Genomic DNA, 18,835 nt, shown 5'->3' with positions numbered 1-18,835 from the left:
CTATGGATACTTGAAGCGCGCAATATTAAATTTATTTATTATTGTGTCCATAATTTTGTATGATAACTAACCCAAGTAAATTTATTATTTTAAGGTCAATTGATATCTACCTAATTCAGAGTTTATACACTTAACAATATACAAATACGATAATGAAACAATAATTAGGGCCTAACACCTACGACCCTTTCATGAGCAATAAAATATATAAATAATAAAGTCCCAAATCCCTCATTGTTACAGAAGGAGTACGAGATTCATAGAGTACATTTTTATATTATGTATGTATATCTGCATTAATTATAATTTATATTTATATAGAGCTTAGAGCGCTCCCTACAGTAAACATTGCTCCAAGATACAGGCAGAGAGGATGAAGAAAAGACAGTGAGAGAACAGTGTTGTATTCAACAATTGTAAGACCATATATATATATAGCAACGTCCTCAATTACGAGCAGTTGAATATGCATATGGATTAATATTAGCTCTAAAGTAATTATCTGGTAATTAAATAAAAGATTAAAATTCATGCATTAAATTTGATAGTAATTGAACAGATCTATTATTCTGCTCGTAGTGTGAGTAATCCCTGAATAATCATTCTGAAAACATGGACAATGTTTTGATCCTCGGATGAAAGCAAGATAACCTAAGAATTCAAGTTGAGAATCTTGGTGGAGGTCATCCGTCCCAAGGGATTTTGAAGCTTATTATCATCATCATGTCTTCTCTTACCTTCATACGAAGACTCTCGAACCCTTCCTTTATAACACGATCACTTCGACCTCTTTCAACCACTGGAAATGTGGAAATCCGTGAATTTCTTCGTCATCCTCAAAGACAGACCCTAAATTTCCATCGAATCAAGAATCTTCCGTTTCCACCTCAGACTCACCGATTCTATTCCTCCGATGAGTCCTCCAATGATTCATCGTCTGCTTCAGATGCCGTTCTGTCAGAGCCTGCGACCCCTCAAGTAACGGATTTGCCAGCTCCTCAAACCATTCCAGAGTTCTTGCCCGTAGTTCCAATCATCCCCGTTTCGCGCAGTCCTGTCTTTCCAAAGTTTGTTAAAATCCTTGAAGTAACTGAGCCTAAACTCATGGACTTGCTTAGAAGGAAAGTCAAACTCAACCAGCCTTACGTAGGGATATTTGTTAAAAAAGAGGACGATTCCATGAGAGAGACGATTCGATCCATGGATGAGGTCTATCATGTCGGTACCTTTGGACAAATCATGGAACTTCAGGATCTAGGTATTAATAATTCCCTTTAACTATCTCCGAGAAATATGACTATAATACTGCCACGCACTCCTGAAGGTGACGATTGTAGTCAAAATTACTTAACTTAATGTTTTGTTATTCTGCAAATTCAGAGTCAATGTGAAAAGATTTGCAGTCAATTGATTATTATTTATGTTTCATCTATCTTTTATGTCATAATTGATTAGCAATTAATCAGAGCTGAGGACTCTGACTCGAGTTACATTTAAATTAAACTTAACTGATTCGTACTCGAAATGAAAACAGCTCTGCTACCTCTCAGATATTACCACATAATATCTAATTTCCTCCAAATTTCACTCATAAAATAATATTTTTCCCTTTGGGGTGGTCAATTTTTACTTAACGCGGGATCTGCAGGTTGGGGTGTATATCTTTAACCCGTAGTTCCAACAATAATCAGCTTTAAATTGTTTTATTTGCACATTGACTACAAAGTTTCTAAAAGTAGAAAATTATATATAATATTAAAGGAATCATTATAGTATCCGTGATGTACGATTAGCACCAGAATTGCCAATTTGATGAGTGCGTGCAAGCTCTTTGGTCATCCTGAATTTGGTAGGCCAAAAATGTTTTATTTATGAATGGAACATACTAAGAACTTAATTTAGAGACTGAAAAAAATAATCAAATCAAGCATATTACTTTTGACTATGATGTTCTACGTTTTGAAAGGATTAATTATATTTATTTATTGTATATAGGAGAAAGACTCCGTATGGTACTCATGGCTCATCGTCGCATCAAAATCATGGGCCCTCATAATGAGGATCCCGAAGTTACGGATCAAATTTTGTGTGTTGATACCATCAATATGGAGGCAGAGCCCTTTGAAACCAATGATGAAGTTAAAGCTTTAACTCAGGAGGTCATCAAAACTATAAGGGATATTATTGCCCTTAATCCACTCTATAGAGAATCTCTTCAGCAAATGCTTTCTATCGGACAAAGAGTTGTGGATAATCCTATTTATTTATCGGACTTGGGTGCTGCTCTTACGGGAGGTGGTGGTGAGACATATGAATTGCAAGAGGTCATGGAGGAATTGAATATACCAAAGCGACTAAGTCTTACTTTAGGTCTTTTAAAAAAGGAATATGAACTGAGTAAGCTGCAACAAAAGATTGGCAAGGAAGTCGAAGAAAAGGTGAAATCAGTTCAGAGAAAATATATGCTTCAAGAACAATTAAAGGTTATCCGTAAAGAATTAGGAATGGAAAAAGATGATGCTGAGAGCATTGAAGAGAAATACACGGCAAGAATGGCAGACATGACCATTCCGACCGCTATTAAGGATGTCATAGATGAAGAATTAGCAAAATTAAAGTTTTTAGATAATAATTCATCCGAGTTTAATGTCACAAGAAATTATTTAGACTGGCTCACAACTATTCCATGGGGTATTTCCTCTGAAGAAAATCTTGACATCGAAAAGGCACGTTCTATACTTGAAATGGATCATTACGGTTTAGATGATGTTAAGAAAAGAATATTAGAGTTTATAGCCGTATCTCAACTCAAAGGTTCATGTCAAGGAAAGATCATTTGTTTATTTGGTCCTCCTGGTGTTGGGAAAACGAGTATTGCCAAGTCAATTGCTCGAGCTTTAAGCCGACAATTTTTTAGATTTTCAGTTGGAGGCTTGTCTGATGTTGCCGAGCTCAAGGTAATTAATTTTTTACAACTCATTTTACTCATTTTCTTATTATTAAATATAGGGTCATAGACGTACATATGTTGGAGCAATGCCTGGAAAGGCTGTTCAAGCCTTAAAGAAGACAAAAACAGAAAATCCAGTTCTATTAATTGATGAAATAGATAAAATGGGTAAGGGTTGGCAAGGAGATCCTACGGCAGCTTTATTGGAAATGTTAGATCCCGAGCAAAATAATACCTTTTTAGATCATTATATGGATGTCCCGGTGGATTTATCAAAGGTTTTATTTATTTGTACCGCAAACACAATTGATACTATCCCTGAACCATTGAGAGATCGAATGGAAATGATTGATGTGTCGGGATATGTGGCCGAAGAGAAAGTTGTTATAGCTAACAAATATCTCATACCGCAAATGTTGGAGGTATCAGGATTACAGGTATTTAGGGTCTTCATTTGCGTGGTGTAAGGAAAGAGTCTCTCTTCTCCTTCCATTCCCTTTAGTTTAATTTTCTAATATTGTCATTATCTTTTATTAGGAAAATGATATTTCCATTACCGACACTGGTTTGAATAAGCTAATCAAGTCATACTGTAGAGAAAGTGGAGTACGTAACCTTCGAAAGTGCTTGGAAAAGGTGTATCGTAAAGCTGCCTATTTAAAAGTAATGGATAATAAAAAAGAAAACGGTCATCTCAATGTCGACGAAAATAATTTGGCGGAATTTGTCGGCAAGCCAGTGTATAGCCATGATAAAATGTATGACGTAACTCCGTCTGGTGTGTGTATGGGATTGGCATGGACTTCTCATGGAGGTTCTACACTCTATATCGAAACCGTCGAACAAAAAACTTCTTCAAAAGAAGATGGAAAACAAGGAGGGATCGAGTTTACTGGGAATTTGGGAGATGTCATGAAAGGTAATATTTTATTACCTTATTTCTTTTAAGTTATTTTATAATATATATCAACAAATGATTTCTTGATTCGTTTTAGAGTCTATTAGGATCTCATATACTTGTGCAAAAAACATTTTAAGTATATTAGACGCCGAGAACAAATTCCTTTTAGAGAATCATGTTCACCTTCATGTTCCTGAGGGAGCTACACCCAAAGATGGCCCTAGTGCAGGCTGTACTATCACGACTGCAATTTTGTCTTTAGCTATGAACAAACCCGTTGCAGAAAATCTTGCTATGACAGGCGAAATATCATTAAGAGGAAAAATTCTTCCAGTCGGCGGAATCAAAGAAAAAGTGATTGCAGCTAAGAGATCTGGAGTCACTTCTGTTTTACTTCCAGGAGATAACCGAAAAGACTTTGAAGATCTTCCCGAAGTTGTAAAGGATGGAATTAATGTGCATTTTGTGAACATTTATGATGACGTGTTTAAAATTGCATTTCCTTAATGATGGACTTGTATATTTTATAATATTAATGTTTATCTATTTTTTGTATTAAATGATGAGCTTACTGCTTGTGATATTGATTGCAGTTACTTTTAATATTGTATTTAGATTATTACCTCCTATTAGTAAAAATTTTGAATATATTTTGCGAAGAGAATATATTATCATTCATCAGTTTTTTGTATTTTGACAACAAATTATGATCTAATAATTTTGAATAATTAAACTCACAAAATATATTAACAAAAAGTATTTTTTTTAAATAATAAAAAATCTATTTTAAATTATATTTATAGAATCTTAATAATGTTAAACAACATTATCTTGAGTAGGAGTTTGAATTTTTGGCTCCGCAGTAATCGATATCTTTCAACAATATATGCGGTGTCTTCTGGATTTGGAAAATGTGGAGTATCTATTGTTAGAGTTTCTGGACCAAACGCATCCCTCTCCTTGAAGATGCTCTCTCCAATGGCAGCAAAATCATTACGAAACCCGAGGAAGGCTGTTTTTACACCGATTCAAAATCCTTATTCATCAGATCTGTTGGATCGAGGACTAGTTCTTTGGTTTCCTTCCCCAAATAGTTTTACTGGAGAGGATTGTGTTGAGTATCATGTACATGGAAGTGTTGCTGTTTTACGAGAACTCATTAGACTTTTTGGCTCATTCGATGATCACAAACATGCTGAGGCGGGAGAATTTACAAAACGAGCATTTACGAACGGGAAACTTGATTTGACTAAAGTTGATGGGCTTGCAGATCTCATTCATGCAGAAACTGAGGAACAGCGTAAACAAGCAATCAGGTCTTTTTTAGGACATAAATAATATTTTGTGTTATAGTAATGTAATTTTTATTCATTTGTATTTAGACAAATGGAAGGGGGTCTATATAGTCTCTATCAAAGTTGGACCACGAAGATTATTAATGTTCTTTCCCAAATTGAGGCCCTCATAGACTTTTCAGAATCGGAGCATTTAGACCCCAATTTGGAAAATATCATTAAAACAGGAATATCCAAACTAATTCACGAAATACTTTTACACATCAATGATTTTAGAGTTGGAGAAAGGATTCGTAATGGCGTTAGAGTAGTTATTGTTGGAAAACCTAATGTTGGAAAGAGCTCCTTGCTTAATCTACTACTACAGAGACCAGCAGCAATTACTTCTCCACTTCCAGGTTCAAAATTTGTATTTTATAATTGTAGCTAATTATGACATAATTTGATCTCAAGGAACTACTCGCGACTTGTTACAGTTTCAAATTGATCTGGGTGGATATCCAGTCATTATTACGGATACAGCAGGATTAAGATCTGATTCGCATGATCCAATCGAAAATCAAGGTATAGAAAGAGCCAAGAACGAGGCCAATACTGCTGATATTATTATTAATTTAATGGACATAAATGATTCAGAAAATGAGGAGTTCACCCATGATAATGTGATAGATGTTTATAATAAGATAGATTTGGCACCTACTGTCTACTCAGTACCCAAAGGTACTTTTCCTATTTCAGTTCTACATTCAAAAGGAATAAATCCTTTATTGGAATCCTTGACTATTAAAGGTAACATTAATTTACTCATCAAACTGTTTATTATAAAGGACTCAAATTCTTTTAGTGCAGGAGTTGTGTCAGTCTAGTGGAAGTTCCACTTCGCCCTCGCTTACACGAATGCGCTATCAGACACATTGTAAAAAAGCCGTTGAATTCTTAGAAAAGGCGCAAACTGGAGATTTAGAGAACAACACGGACGTTGTTGCTCATTATTGTCGATTGGCTATGCGAGAAATTGAGAGTATTGTTGGAAAAATTGATCCAGAATTGATTTTTGATGTTATATTTGCAGACTTCTGTATAGGGAAATAATGAGTAGAAATTAACTAAGTCTACTCTATTAATGTTATAGTTCATTGAAAGCGTAGCTATACCAATGAGTTCTAATACTATAGTATAGTATTATAACTCATTTCCTATACATTTATTAATTATTAGAATGTGATAATATATTAGATGATAAAATAAAGTAAAATAGGTTATAACTAAAGCTTTATATAAAATATTTAATCATGTTCCGTACTCCTTTTTTTTTACTCTCCGGCCAAATTATTTTTTTATTTCCATTTATTCACTCAACTTCGTTTATTTTTCACCAAGGGGGGAAATGTCAAATAATAATTTATTATGTACATGTAGGTATGTTTTTATTATAAGGGTGTAAATTAGAGAATATCTATCCAATGGCTTCCCTTCCATCTTCGGTGAGTTTTTCCTTGGAGGCCCCTTCGGCAGAAGACTCTGCACTTACCTCGGATTTGAGTAAGATGGATCTGGGAAATTGTATTATTGCAACTGATGATAACATTAACATCACTGAGGAGGAGGATCGAAATACTTCTTTATCCATGAGTAAAAAGAATGATGTCGAAGTGGAAGAAGACGAAGAAGAAGAGGAAGAAGAAGAAGAGGAGTTTCTTGATGCAAGGGATGATTTAAGTCCAAATCTGGAGAAAGAATCAATCACGGACAAAGGTTTTTATATACTTCTTCTTCAGTATCCATCATTGTTGTAATTTAGCTTATAAATGATTTATATGATTCATTCCTCTTTTTCAGAGTGGAGATGTCAAGAAAAACATTTTTTTGTTCTAAGTGAAGCAGGGAAACCCATCTACTCCCGCCATGGCGATGAAAATGAATTGGCATCGTTGACTGCTGTGATGCAAGCCCTTGTTTCTTTTGTACAAGACTTGGATGACTCCATTAAATGCATCAGTTTCGATGATGCTCAAATCTCATTTCTCATCAAGCCCCCTCTCATCCTCTTAGGAACGACGAGAAGGGCAGAAAGTCATTCACAAATGATAACACAACTCACATATATCTACAATCAAATCCTCTCAGTTCTTACACTGAAGCAACTTAACAAAATATTTGAAAAGAAGAAAAGTTATGATCTTCGAATCATGTTGGGGGGTGCTGAAAGACTTTTGACTCATTTGATCAGTGCGTTTCAAACAGATCCCTCCTTTATGTTAAATTCTGTTAGAGTCCTACATTTACCCTCCTCTGTGAGAGACTCAATTTCGAATGCCATACATATGACCTTATCTAAGACTAAAAACGTTGTTTTTGTAGTTCTAATGGCAGAAAATCATCTTGTGACACTCATTAGGTAATGAATTCCCTCTATTCATGTATTTAAAAAAAGAAGAAATATAATTATGGCTTTAATTTAGGATGAAGCAATACTATATCCATTCAGCTGATCTTCATATTCTATTCAACTTTGTTAATTCATCTGAATCCCTTAAGAACTCTGAGAGTTGGACTCCCATTTGTCTCCCAAAGTTTAACTCTAACGGATTTCTGCATGCTCACGTCTCATATTTAAAAGAAGACGTTCCTGTTTGTCTTTTAATGCTGACCGTTCAAAAGGATATATTCTTCGAGCTCTCAGAGGCAAAGAAAAAGATCGTTGGAGTGAGTATCATTTTTATTTGTTATCAATTGTGTAACTGAAAATCCAAGGCCCCTCAGAATGATCGATTTAATTTTTAATAGTCTTGAATCCCTTTATTTTGCTCCATTACGCCACTGACACTAACTCTAGTCATAATCATATTATTAATATCCGTTATCAAATTAATTCAATGTAGATTCTTGAAAAGAACAATGCTATCCCTGCCATGATGGAAAGCCTTAAAACATGTCATTTTGATGCTAAAAGCATCGGTGTTCCAGAAATACGGCATTTCCTCTACAAGTCCAAAGTCTCTGGACAATTCACTTCAACTACATATAGCCCACCCTATAATTTAGAAGAGGACAAGCGACGATTGGTGGATCTATATTTTATATTGAACAATCGTTTACATTCAGCCAATCGACCTTCAAAATTGATTTATTATGCTGGCACCTTGGAGAACATTATGTGTTGGGTAAGTGGAGTGAGTCTACTTTGTGGTATTGAAATGATTTTTTTTTTCTGCAGGCAACCCCTACATTCGATATTTATGCAACCTTTGATCCTCTTACGAGTCGGATAGTTTCTATTAATGCCGTCAATAAACTCCTTCGATGGATAAAGAAGGAGGAAGGATCTCTTTTTATCAACTCCGCACCGACTTTTTGATTTTATATTTATTTATTAATTAATATTTATCATTATGTGCAAAGGTTCAACAATGACTCTAGTTGACTGCACCATATTTATTGTTCAAAAAGGATGATCATGCCAATTATGTCATAATATGTCTTTATTTTTTATAAATAAAAAGATTTAATCAAACACACACTAAAAAAAAACTACGAATTGAACTCTTGAAATATTATTTTCTACACTTATTTACAGAGTTTTATGACTTGAGGAGAGGCGCAGTGATCGATACAATGAACCAAGTCCATGATCTCTTCCAAACATGTTTCTGAGGTTTTGCTTTTAGAATTGACTCTATCGTTGCAGGTTTCGAGCCGTGTGACATAGGAAGTGCAGGCCTGGGTCTTGCATCTCTCCTTGATCTCCACTGCAGGATCCACCAATTCCTCTTCTTCTTCCTCCTCCTCTTCTTCAGCTTTCACCTTTGGAATCAATTTATCTTGGATCTCAGATGTCATTTTCTACAAATAAATTAAAATTAATCAAATCCCTTCATTGAATATTCATTATAAATATCCTTCACCTAAAATTGATGGATATCCCTTCGAAAAAAGAAGAAAGTAGGAATAAAGTAAATAAAAAGGTAACGACCCCACAACTCACTGACCGATCAAGAAGAAGACACAGTTGCTGTATGTAGTAGTAATTTGGTTAATAATGTGTATCAGCTGTTTCAGCTGTTACTTCGTCATATGCTGGGTTGCGTGGCATATTCATACTTCTCCAATGGCGTCAGAATATTATTGCCACACTAATTGTCAATATTAGGCCGACGGAGTCTGTGTTAATGACTTAGGGAGGTAGGGGAGTTGGAAATATTTTCTATGAGGGGTGCGTATTATTAGGTAGTTTTTAAATGGAAGTGTTGTAACGAATTTCACTGACGTCATAAATGACATATTAATTGAAGGAGTCGCCATTTCGGGGCCTCAAAATTGATATTTTTACTACGCAAAATGGACAAATTTCCAATCAATCTTTATGAAACTTCATAAAATGGTTTTCTGAATAAAAAATGACTTCACGTCTGCATTGAATACTACTAGGTGACAATGATAAGCACTGATATTTGAATATAATCAAAGTAATAATTATGTACTTAAAATTCCTAAAAATGGCTCTATTTGTACTTTTTTTTTTGATCAATTGGGGACGAGAAAAGTAGGATAGTTAGAGAAAAATATCCTACCTTTCCATTATAATAGTTAATTTCTATCTACAAATTAAAAAATGCGATTTTATAACGATGTAATAACATATTTTTTGATACATTTTAGTGTCATATATATAATAAAACAATACAATAGAGGTATACATTTTTGAAAGACAGTAAGGTCCTTCTATTTTTGGTCCCATTATAGCGTCCCATAGTTCACTTTTTTTTTTTAGTTCAAGAAGGTAAAGTTGATGTAGCTCAATTAGTATCAATAAATTAATTAAGGGCAAACTATAAGAGCTGAATTAGAACATAACATAGGAGTTTCTGAGTAAGAGGCAAAGGTCAAAATGTTTTGATCTTAGTAATTTATGCACAAAATACAATCTAAACTGCTAATTAGAAATTTTATTGCATTGATAAATTTATCTTATACATTTGTTTGTGAATGTTTCAATTGAAAGCAATTCTTTTTAATATTGTACCAATTTTTTAATATATATTTTACAATTTCAGCCTATAATTTTCAAGAGAATAGGACACGTATTTTGATAATCTACTTTAGAATATATTTATATTTAGAAATTATTATAAAATAAATTTAAATAGATAATTTTACTATATCCGAAGATTATAAAATACCTAAATAATAATCCAGTGCTGATTATTTTATACATTGAAAAATATTCTTAAACGCTGAATATTGTTCCTGGAACGTTTTGAAATGCTTTAAAACTCTTTCAGGAAGCTCTTTAGGCGTCCATTTAAATATTTTTTAAAGACAAGATGAGTAAGACTCTAATAATAATTATCTGCTCCTATTGCAGTTTCTGATATATGTGACTTTATAAGATTTAGAAAAGGGAAAAGTGTTTCAGCCAATAAAATCTTTTGCAACCATTTTTCTAGAGCATTTTTGTTAAAAGCAAGATGTTGATAGCGTCGAAATATTTTCTCCCAGTGATACAGTAATTGGCACATACTTCCTGAAGGATAACATAGTTATTTATCACTCATCTTAGAAAAGACAATATAACTCTTGGAAAAGAATTAACGATTCTTCCTTGCAGGGATCGCCCTCTCATTGAATAAGTGCTAACTTACAAGTAAGACTTTTAATTGACTGACTTATTGTGCGTGCCAAAAATCCAGCAATGTAAAATAAAGATGCTGTACGTACTTAGTATCTGAATGAAAAGTGACATACTCTCAAGTGTTTCAGTTCAGAATTGTTGTTCTCATCTGTTTGTTCTTCCTCTGGATAAAATTCTCCAACCGTTGGCATCACATAATTCAAGGTCAACCCATTATACGATACATTTAATACACCAGTTTCATCAAGAGCCGTACAGTTAGCAGAATAACTTCCAACAATTTGCTTCAATGAATTAAAAGAGATCGATATGCATTTGTGAATTGTCTGCAGGTAGGATTATAACTCCATCCATTGCGTAATCTCACAACATTGAACCAGATTTCTAAATGATCCTGGCAAAGTTTATATGGTGCAAGGTACGAGAGCTCTATTGACTCCAAATTTGAGATAAAAAAACAAATAGATTTGATATAACCAAGAATGCCAGGAGGGGCTGTTTTTCTCATTGAAAGTGTTACTTTCTACAAAGTGAGAGTGTTTCTTATGAGTTTTTTTAAACTAACACAGTTGTTTTCTTTTTTTGTTTTTGGAAATTTAAAATTTCAAAAATCTGTGTTTCTTTAAACTCTGGAGCCTTCATTGTGCGACTGTTGAGAATGTCAAACACTTTATCACGAAGAAGAATAAACTAAGCTGTAGCGAGTGTATCATCTGTTTGAAATCCAAGAATTATTTTACTCTGACACCATTTTAGTGCACGGCCAACACTTTGGCCTGCTATAGCTTGCAATGCTAAAGCAACTTTCATTTTATTCTTATGAAATTTGATGTACTTCTCAGTTAATATATTTCCCAACGAAAACCGTGTTAAATTTGAAGTTCATGCAGTTTGGCTATCAAGTTTCACCGAGCAGTTCCTATCCTATGCCAATACAGTTCTTTGAAGTTTGCTAAAGTACCACGGATATTTTTAAAGCAATGAGGCAATTCGACTAAAGTAACTTCATTACTATTGCAATCTTCATGTGGAGGAGAAAAAGTTACCGACTGCTCATTAATAGACTTCGTTAAAATATTAACTCCAAGCGAAGACAAAGCAGAAATATTAACTCTTGCTCCATCCATTGAAACAGATCAGACCGTGATACCAACTTCAAATGCACGTAAAATGCATTCACGTATTATTCCAGCAACCACAACTGATTGTATGCCTTTACAAAGAAAATAAGCGATTGTCAGTTTCCAGTAAGCTCGATAACCAACAAGCATACAAACCAAACCCTCGTTTGCTTTCTCTTCCCTATACCCCAAATCACATTGTCTGCCGTAATTAACAAATCCAAAAACACGGCCCAAATTCTTGTCGTACTCGAGAGCTTCTTTTAAATGTAGTCCATCAATAATAAGAGCTATATCCTTTCCTTATGTGAAAATAGTTCACGAAAAGACGCTTCCTGAAAGCCCGGCAGACACTTGATGGCATACATGTATCTGTGTAGACTGGATGGTGATGGCAAAAAGAAAGTTCGATGACACAATTCATACGCACGAGGGGAATAGAAATTAAGAGTTAGTGCAAAATCTTTGAGCATGGCGGAATAATGATGAGATTTTCCGCGATTTCCAACCAACTCCTCCACTGTCCGAAGTCTGGCATTCTGAAAATGAGTCAAGGCTACTACTCTCTCTGAAGATAATAAATTATTTTTCTGCAAATCTACAATTATATCTCTCACCTCCCCCATTCGCTTTCTTTGCATGCCTCAAACGATTGCGAATGTTTATATACAATTTATATGTTTATGCTAATCCTAGAAAAAAAACACATTAAATATGTAAGCATTACCTTGTCTAGTTTTGAATAAGTATGCAATGTATATTAAGATATATATATAGATAAACAACTACATTACCTCAATAATTGTATTTGATTCTGGAACATCTGAATTGCATTGCATATCTTTATTCGTCTTTCTCTCATTCTGAGCATGACCAACAAGAAATCGGGGTCTTTTCAGACTACGAGGAATAGTCTATCCGGAATACGTGAGAATACTTCCTTGTCTGAAATAATAATTTTGTACGACACCATCAGGAACAAAGTCCGACTCCTTTAAATATTCAGACCACAAATAGGTGTGAAGTGATGGTTTAAAATTTTCACTGGGAATTGCCCGTAGCCATTCACCCATCTTGTGGAATCTGATGATATGAAATTTGGTTTAATTTAACCTTGTCTGATCCATGGCCATTACTACATTTTATTGCATAGCAACTTCTAACCATATCGCATTGTTCCACTAAAGTAAAATACTCTATAGATTATTAAAGCACGTAGTTTCAAAATAATTTATCTTGCCCCGCCAAGTCGAGCCAGGTCAACAATTTTTCATATATCGTTCTTTGATAGGCAAGTAAAGAGGAGAGTAGTCACTCTACTTATGCATATTCTCTATGGTTTAAGCCAAAGAACATACAGGGGTGTTCAAAAGTATTAAACTTTTTAGATATAGCGGTAAAGTATACCATCTGCGATCTGATTGGTTTTCATGTAATCTGAATTCAATCTCTCTCTTCTGTTATAAAAAGAGGACCATTAAAAGATATTTTTATTGGTCCAGATGTATCATCTAAGAAAAGCAGTAGAAAGTATTCATCGTGCTAGCAAATCATCCCTTCAAAATTTATCAGATTTTGAGAACTTACATCAGTCTCAGTTCTGTTAAATATAACGTTAAAAATATTCCAGAGACTAGAAACGTTGCTGATAAACCAATAAGTGGAAGCTTAAGGTCCGCTCAGAACCCGAATAACGTCCAGAAAGTTAAATTAAAAATAAACAGGAACCCCAACAGATCAATGGAAAAAAATGGCTAACGAGATCAACGTGTCAAGGACTTCGATGAATCGACCGAGGGATGGTTTCTCTGAATTTTAGTTACGGTGAGAATATCACGGAAGATACACCGATGAAACGGATTCAAAGAAGCAAAACGTTATTAGAACTTTACACGCGAAGAATAAATAAAGTCTTTTCCGATGAGAAGAAATGGGACCTAGATCAAAAATTCAAGCGTCAAAACGACCGAATCTTGGCTCCTTCATCAAAAGATGTATCTTTAGACCAAAGAACAAATCGGAAACGGGTTGATAGTCGATCCCTTTTGGCTTTGGCAGAGATTTCAAGTAAAGGAGATAAGTTTCCTTCGGTTTTTATTCCGGAGGGCCCCCGTATGAAGACGGGTAACTACATTTCATATGTTTTGGAGCCTGTGGTCCTTCCGTGGTGTAAAGCCAATTCATCTAAACCGATTCAGGTGACCTTTCAGCAAGATTGAGCTCCAATACATACCAGTATTCAATACGAAGAGTGGCTTCAAGTAAACATTCCTTTTTAGGAAAAATCTATGTGGCCCCTTTCGAGTCAATATCTTAACCCCCGACTACTTTGTGTGGGGTTATGTCGAATCGAAGGTAAAAACTTGTCAATTTTTAAATTTGGAAGATCTATGTGCCTCAATTCAGACGGAATGGGCGAAACTTTCCAAATCTATGGTGCGTGCCGCATGTGAAGCATTTCTATCAAGTCTATGGGAGGTAGTCGATAAAGGAGGCAGTTATATCGAATAATTTATAAAATATGAAATAAAATTCAATCAATTTTCTGAAATATTTAGTCAGAGTGTTTTTCTCTTCGATCAATCAATATATAAAATTTAAAAAGGTTTAAAACTTATGGTCACCCTAATGCAGTAGTTGTGCTGAAATTTATGTATTAAACTTTTTTTTATATTTCGTTATAAGTTCCTATTAACATTTTTATTAACTATTGTTTCGTAATCTATGATATTATTATTCAATGATTATGTAATAAGTACTATTTTTGATTTATAATATTTATTTTATTAATAAAAAAATTAAGTTTTAATGTGGTTGATGAAATTATTGTCCTGGGAGGACAATGTAGGATTTTGAAGAATATCATTGATGTTCTAGTTATCTTAATTTTTTCAATGAATACTCTAACAATAGTATTATTATCTTGATACATTTTAACTATTTTCTTCAATCAAACAATTTATCTATTTAGTAGAAGATTCCTATCTCAATAAGTTTGGAAATTGCAATGTCATTCATATATTACAATAGAAATCGATTAAAGTTAAGAAGTCACTTATATTTTTAAAGCAAATTGTAGCTTAACAGTTCCCAATAACTGTTCATATGTAATAGCATAATAGAATAATGCATTGTAGACCAACATATGGAGAAAAGAAAATAATTTTGTTTTGAGAGTTTAAAATAATCATCTACTTGTTTTCCAAAGGCAAAATAGTATCGAGTACTAAGGAAATTGGGAGTGAGGCTTGAAGTGTTCAAGATGTTTCATTGTCCATATTTGCAGTACAGACCGAATTCAAACTTATAAATGGAATTGATATTTGGGATGGAGACTATTTAGTTGTGATTTGTACGTTATATGCATAAAGGACTCTTATCAATGAAAGCGTTTACTTAAAGTAGGAGTTGACTTTAGGATGATTGAACAAGAGAGTTTAAATGAAGAATTTTTTGGTAGAGAATGATAATTTTTTTTGTTCCTCACTGTATTTTACATTATATTTTTCTTTGTGTAACTCTTCAGTTCAATAATATAAGTATAGGATGATTGGATAGAAGATACAATAACTATTTATATGTAATAGCAGAATAGAATATGCGTTGCAGACAAAACTATCGAGAAAAGAGAGGCACATTATCTTTAAGAGTCTAGAATCATCTTCCACTTATTTTCCTATCACAAGAGAGACTCAAGTATTAAAGAAATCACTAATTAGGGATGAGGCTTAAAGTGGCCAGGTTATATAATTATCAACATAGAACATATATATTAAACTCAACCTTATAATTTGAATTGACATCAATGTGATTGAGATAAGTTATTTCTCCATTATATACATCAAGAAAACTTATTAATTCAATAGTTTTGTAAGAGTAGGAGACGAAGCAGAGTTTACTTAAGGAGAAAAAGACTTAAGAAATTCAATGAAGGAGCAGTGAATGGTGGATTAGAACTCTATTTGTTCCTCACTGGATCTTTAGTCGATTGTTCTGTCGTTTTATGGAACTCAATAGCTCATAAAACAACAGAAAAATCGACTAGAAGTAAACGATGATTCCATAGAAGATCTGGAGAAATTTTATACATTCTTAAGCGTTGACGCAATGATTCTAAAGGTCAGCAACAAGGCATTTCGATCTTTTAGATGAAGATATATTAAAAAAAAATATATATATTGCTTAACTAATAAGTAATAATAGCCAGTGTTGCCAGGTGGATTTAAGCAAAATCAGCTAGATGTGTTTCTAAAATCGGCTAAAAATCAACTAAAAGAAAAATATTTACTGTTTCAGGAACTATTTTATTCCTTAACTTGGTTTTTATTAAATTCAATTGGGATGAATACCCTTTCAACTTCAGCATTGGAATGAGTAATATTAATATTATTAAGACAACAGACTTAAGCTCAGCAAAAGTATTTAAGCTAGACGCACCCTTGTACCTATATATCTACGTCTGCTCAAAATTTTATTGTATCTTTTGTTTCTAGCCATTTGCCAAGGGATATATTGGACCATTGAATTCCTATTTTTTGTTATGTCCTCTGGGCTCAGAAGGTGTATCCAAAGATTTACTAAGGATAATATGAACTTTTTCACGACCCACGAAGTGCTTCCAAGACTAAACATTGACATTGTTTTTAATAATTTAGTATTGTCGGGGAGCCTATTTCTATGTTCTTTAATAAGTTTCAACAAAAATTGAGAACATCAATCCCTAAGTTCTTATCTAGCGTGCGCGGACACATTGCCAAAAGTAATTTGGCCGAACAGACACATTGCCAAATGACCACTTTCCCAATCAGAAGGATTAGCGAATGGCAGTTTGCCGAAGGACCACTTTGCCGAATTCTTTATTAAATACATTTCATGATGATGATTCTTGCACCAATACTATGTTATTATGATTCCCATTCATGTTACTCCAAAATTAAAAGATAATATGTTTAATTATTTGTCACAAATTGCAATAATTGAGTGTTCATTAATTAATGATTTATTGAAATTCGACTAAAGAGCCCCTCATTATATTTCCTAAAAAAAGAGGTTTAAAATGACTTCTCTAAAAAAAATCTGGCTATTTGTCTTTACCCCAGGTTCCCTCAGACTAAAACCGACTCTGATTACCATATATTTTTGAAAAATTCTATTCTAAACACGGTTTTAATCCCAACAATATAAAAAATTAGTTTTTTATTTTTAAATTATATCTTTTATTTCAAGGGATATGATTTTTGTAAAGAAAAAATACTTTTTTTTTATTAGGAAAGGAAAAAGGGAATTTCTTGTCAATTAGCATATGTTTTCATTTTTAGAATGGTGCGTTAAATGGATTGGTAATAATTAGTGATGCGCCTCGAGCTTAATTTGACAAAATGAGTATTTTCGAGTTTCTAAAGAAAATACTCGACGAATTACGAGCTTTACTCGTTACTCGCCTGAATACTTGTTACTCACTTAAAAACTGGAGACTTACCTGAACACTCGAATCTCAACCTAACACTTTTTACTCACTAAAATACTGTTCATTCATGAAAAATCATAATTTTTCATTAATTATTCAAACTTGACTTCAAAAAATTTGTGTAGCTCTTGAGTGGACTCTGTATTTGTAATTGTATATATTATATAACATGTACTAATATACCAGAAAGACTATAATACATTTAATATAAGATGCTGATGATCACACAAAATTGAATTCGTAATTTATTAATCTAAGAATTAGGTTAAATTATTTGAATCGTGATCATAAGCGTAATTCAACAGTTTACATAGTCAATAAATCTGTAGTCTGGTTATAATTTGTATAAATATGTTTTTTTAGTGGCACTGATAAGTAATTCTAAGCAATGTCAAGTAATCCCATTTGTCTTAAAAAATCAAAAAAAGTTTTTCTTTTAAAAATAACTCGGATTTTGAGTACACATTGCAAAAAATCAACACATTTCCAACTGTAGGCAAACATGTATTCTAAATATATAATTATAATATAAATATATAATTCTAAAGTAAGTCTACAAGTTATAATGGGGTCAAAAAAGAAAAGAAAGAATCCCAAGTTTTATCGAGTCCCGAGTAATACTCTGCTTTTTATGCCCTCGAGCCGAGTTTTTTGAATCTTTTTTTATTTACTGCATACAACTCGAATACCAATGTACAAGTTTTGCTCGATGTACATCACTAGTAATAATGCTCCGCCTGACGACAAAATGGTTAAATGATAAGTTTGTAGCAGATAAAATAATAATTGAATTTCATATCAATATTGATTAGACTTTTTAGTTTGACTTTCAATATTAATAACTAATGATATACATTAAAGGTGACCTCATTTTTATTTCCAAAAAGAAGGACGAATTCAATTTTTGAAATTCATGGTAACTTTTTTTTGGTTTTTTTTGAAAAAATGCTTTAAATCTTGTTTAAAAAAAATGGATTATATTGTTAAAAAATTGTGTAATTTTAAATTATTTATAAAGTCGATTTTCAACAATTCAAACAAGCAAGAGTCCCATAGCATGTAAAAAGAGGTCACTCTAATAAGGTGCCCATATTTTAATTTCCAAAAAAGAGGATTTATGCCCCAATAAGTGTGAGTTATAGGAGGGGCCACCTATAAATGGATTTTCATATATTTTGTAATTATAAATTTAGAATACATTTTTTTGCAGATGTGGTTCAGCACTTTCGTAGAATATCCACCTATTATTACTCCAATAACGACCACTCTTTGGAGGTGGCGAGTACACCCAATCCCGAGCTATAACTCATTTTCTGAATTTAATGCGTCGGAGTAATTTTTTACTTGTTCACTAATTTTCTTACGAAACTCAAGTAATACCCTAAATTCTTTGTATTGTATGAAAATCCCCTAATTATTTGTGGTTAATTTTAGAGTTAATGGTGTTAAGCAGTTAAGTATTCAGTGAG

At 33.2% G+C, this 18,835-nt stretch overlaps 4 protein-coding genes and 1 non-coding gene across 6 annotated transcripts; 3 read left to right on the top strand and 2 right to left on the bottom strand.

The window, feature by feature from the left end:
* Positions 1 to 65: 65 nt before the first annotated feature.
* Positions 66 to 4,607, top strand: Lon (Lon protease). 2 transcript variants are annotated; one of them, XM_040709876.2, is made up of 6 exons: positions 66 to 505; positions 580 to 1,258; positions 1,996 to 2,957; positions 3,010 to 3,387; positions 3,488 to 3,869; positions 3,946 to 4,607. In XM_040709876.2, exons 2-6 carry the CDS (start codon positions 724 to 726, stop codon positions 4,356 to 4,358), a joined length of 2,670 nt encoding a protein of 889 aa, XP_040565810.1. In that variant the 5' UTR covers positions 66 to 505; positions 580 to 723; the 3' UTR covers positions 4,359 to 4,607. The 2 variants fall into 2 exon arrangements, with proteins under 2 accessions (XP_040565810.1, XP_071743946.1); XM_071887845.1 differs by having other exon boundaries at positions 322 to 494.
* Positions 4,608 to 4,664: 57 nt separating this feature from the next.
* On the top strand, positions 4,665 to 6,441 carry LOC121115754 (tRNA modification GTPase GTPBP3, mitochondrial). Its single transcript, XM_040709880.2, has 4 exons — positions 4,665 to 5,167; positions 5,234 to 5,544; positions 5,600 to 5,935; positions 5,991 to 6,441. The coding sequence occupies exons 1-4, from the start codon at positions 4,665 to 4,667 to the stop codon at positions 6,236 to 6,238; spliced, it is 1,398 nt and encodes a 465-aa protein (XP_040565814.1). The 3' UTR covers positions 6,239 to 6,441.
* A 49-nt stretch (positions 6,442 to 6,490) lies between these two features.
* Positions 6,491 to 8,533, top strand: Mon1 (vacuolar fusion protein MON1 homolog). Its single transcript, XM_040709879.2, has 5 exons — positions 6,491 to 6,901; positions 6,986 to 7,544; positions 7,609 to 7,852; positions 8,029 to 8,310; positions 8,364 to 8,533. Exons 1-5 carry the CDS (start codon positions 6,610 to 6,612, stop codon positions 8,502 to 8,504), a joined length of 1,518 nt encoding a protein of 505 aa, XP_040565813.1. The 5' UTR covers positions 6,491 to 6,609; the 3' UTR covers positions 8,505 to 8,533.
* A 77-nt stretch (positions 8,534 to 8,610) lies between these two features.
* On the bottom strand, positions 8,611 to 9,222 carry LOC121115760 (uncharacterized). The gene is made up of 2 exons (XR_011779782.1): positions 9,052 to 9,222; positions 8,611 to 8,989 (listed from the first exon to the last, which is right to left on the bottom strand). It is a non-coding gene; the product is annotated as an uncharacterized protein (transcript).
* A 2,692-nt stretch (positions 9,223 to 11,914) lies between these two features.
* Positions 11,915 to 12,525, bottom strand: LOC121116597 (uncharacterized). Its single transcript, XM_040710861.1, has 2 exons — positions 12,330 to 12,525; positions 11,915 to 12,201 (listed from the first exon to the last, which is right to left on the bottom strand). Exons 1-2 carry the CDS (start codon positions 12,523 to 12,525, stop codon positions 11,915 to 11,917), a joined length of 483 nt encoding a protein of 160 aa, XP_040566795.1.
* Between the last annotated feature and the right edge of the window lie 6,310 nt (positions 12,526 to 18,835).

Source organism: Lepeophtheirus salmonis, chromosome 4 (genome assembly GCF_016086655.4).
Source record: "Lepeophtheirus salmonis chromosome 4, UVic_Lsal_1.4, whole genome shotgun sequence".
In the NCBI taxonomy this organism is placed as follows: Eukaryota; Metazoa; Arthropoda; class Copepoda; order Siphonostomatoida; family Caligidae; genus Lepeophtheirus; species Lepeophtheirus salmonis.
Note: the sequence above shows the minus strand (reverse complement) of the source record. Positions and strands in the feature narration are given on the sequence as shown.